This window comes from Pteropus alecto, unplaced genomic scaffold (genome assembly GCF_000325575.1).
Source record: "Pteropus alecto unplaced genomic scaffold, ASM32557v1 scaffold7, whole genome shotgun sequence".
Lineage (NCBI taxonomy): Eukaryota > Metazoa > Chordata > Mammalia > Chiroptera > Pteropodidae > Pteropus > Pteropus alecto.
This window is the reverse complement of record NW_006494614.1, coordinates 45,961,778-45,962,466: the sequence shown is the minus strand read 5'-3', so window position 1 is coordinate 45,962,466 and position 689 is coordinate 45,961,778. Positions and strand designations below refer to the sequence as shown.

The window sequence follows — 689 nt, the reverse complement described above, 5'->3', positions numbered from 1 at the left end:
CTCTTCCGAGGGTCTCATGGGAAATGGAACACAGAGGATGAGGCAAGTCTAGAGGATGCCTTGGATCACTTGGCCTTTGCCTATTTCCAGGTAAGAGAGTAAGTGAATCTTACTGCTTTCATCACAATAAATGCAATGCTTTATATCTGATTTATAATTTTCTAAGCATTTTCATGTCTCTTAATTTATTTCATTTTCCCAACAAAACCAAATGTGAGTCAAGCAGGGCAGTTGTTTTATTATTTCCATATTTCACATGTGAGCAACTAAATGTCCCAATAATTCCTAACTTGTCACAAAGTTCACAGAGCTGGGATGAGAGCCCAAGTCTGTCTGACTCTTAGTCCAGTGCTCTTTCTAATGCACTGACTCCTTTAAACTCATCATCTCCCATGTAGGAAGCAGTCTGTCACCTGTGGCAGCAGCAGCTGCATTGACAAATATTTAATGGGTTCACAGTCAAAGTAGATCACTCTTGCACTCCCACCAACTCGTAACTCTTCACAGATACTATGCCACAATATTGCCGGTGTCTAAAGAAGAAATTTTATTGTTATCCTCTCTCATCTGCGATTGAATCCAGATCTGGCCTCATTGGTCCATAGTACCAGCTCAGTGCCTCCTCTAGATGTTTTTCCTTGGCACTGTTGATCTGCCACCTGTTGTGCCTCACGGGGAATCATTTCCCT

At 41.9% G+C, this 689-nt stretch overlaps 1 protein-coding gene across 1 annotated transcript in view; it reads left to right on the top strand.

Annotated features, from left to right (window-relative positions):
- Nucleotides 1-689, top strand: part of P4HA3 (prolyl 4-hydroxylase subunit alpha 3) — a gene marked incomplete at its 5' end in the record, with an annotated part of 30,844 nt that overhangs the window by 12,259 nt on the left and 17,896 nt on the right. The window contains one exon of the mRNA XM_025042878.1: nucleotides 1-90. Coding sequence (XP_024898646.1) covers nucleotides 1-90 — 90 coding nt within the window. The remainder of the gene's footprint in view (nucleotides 91-689) is intronic.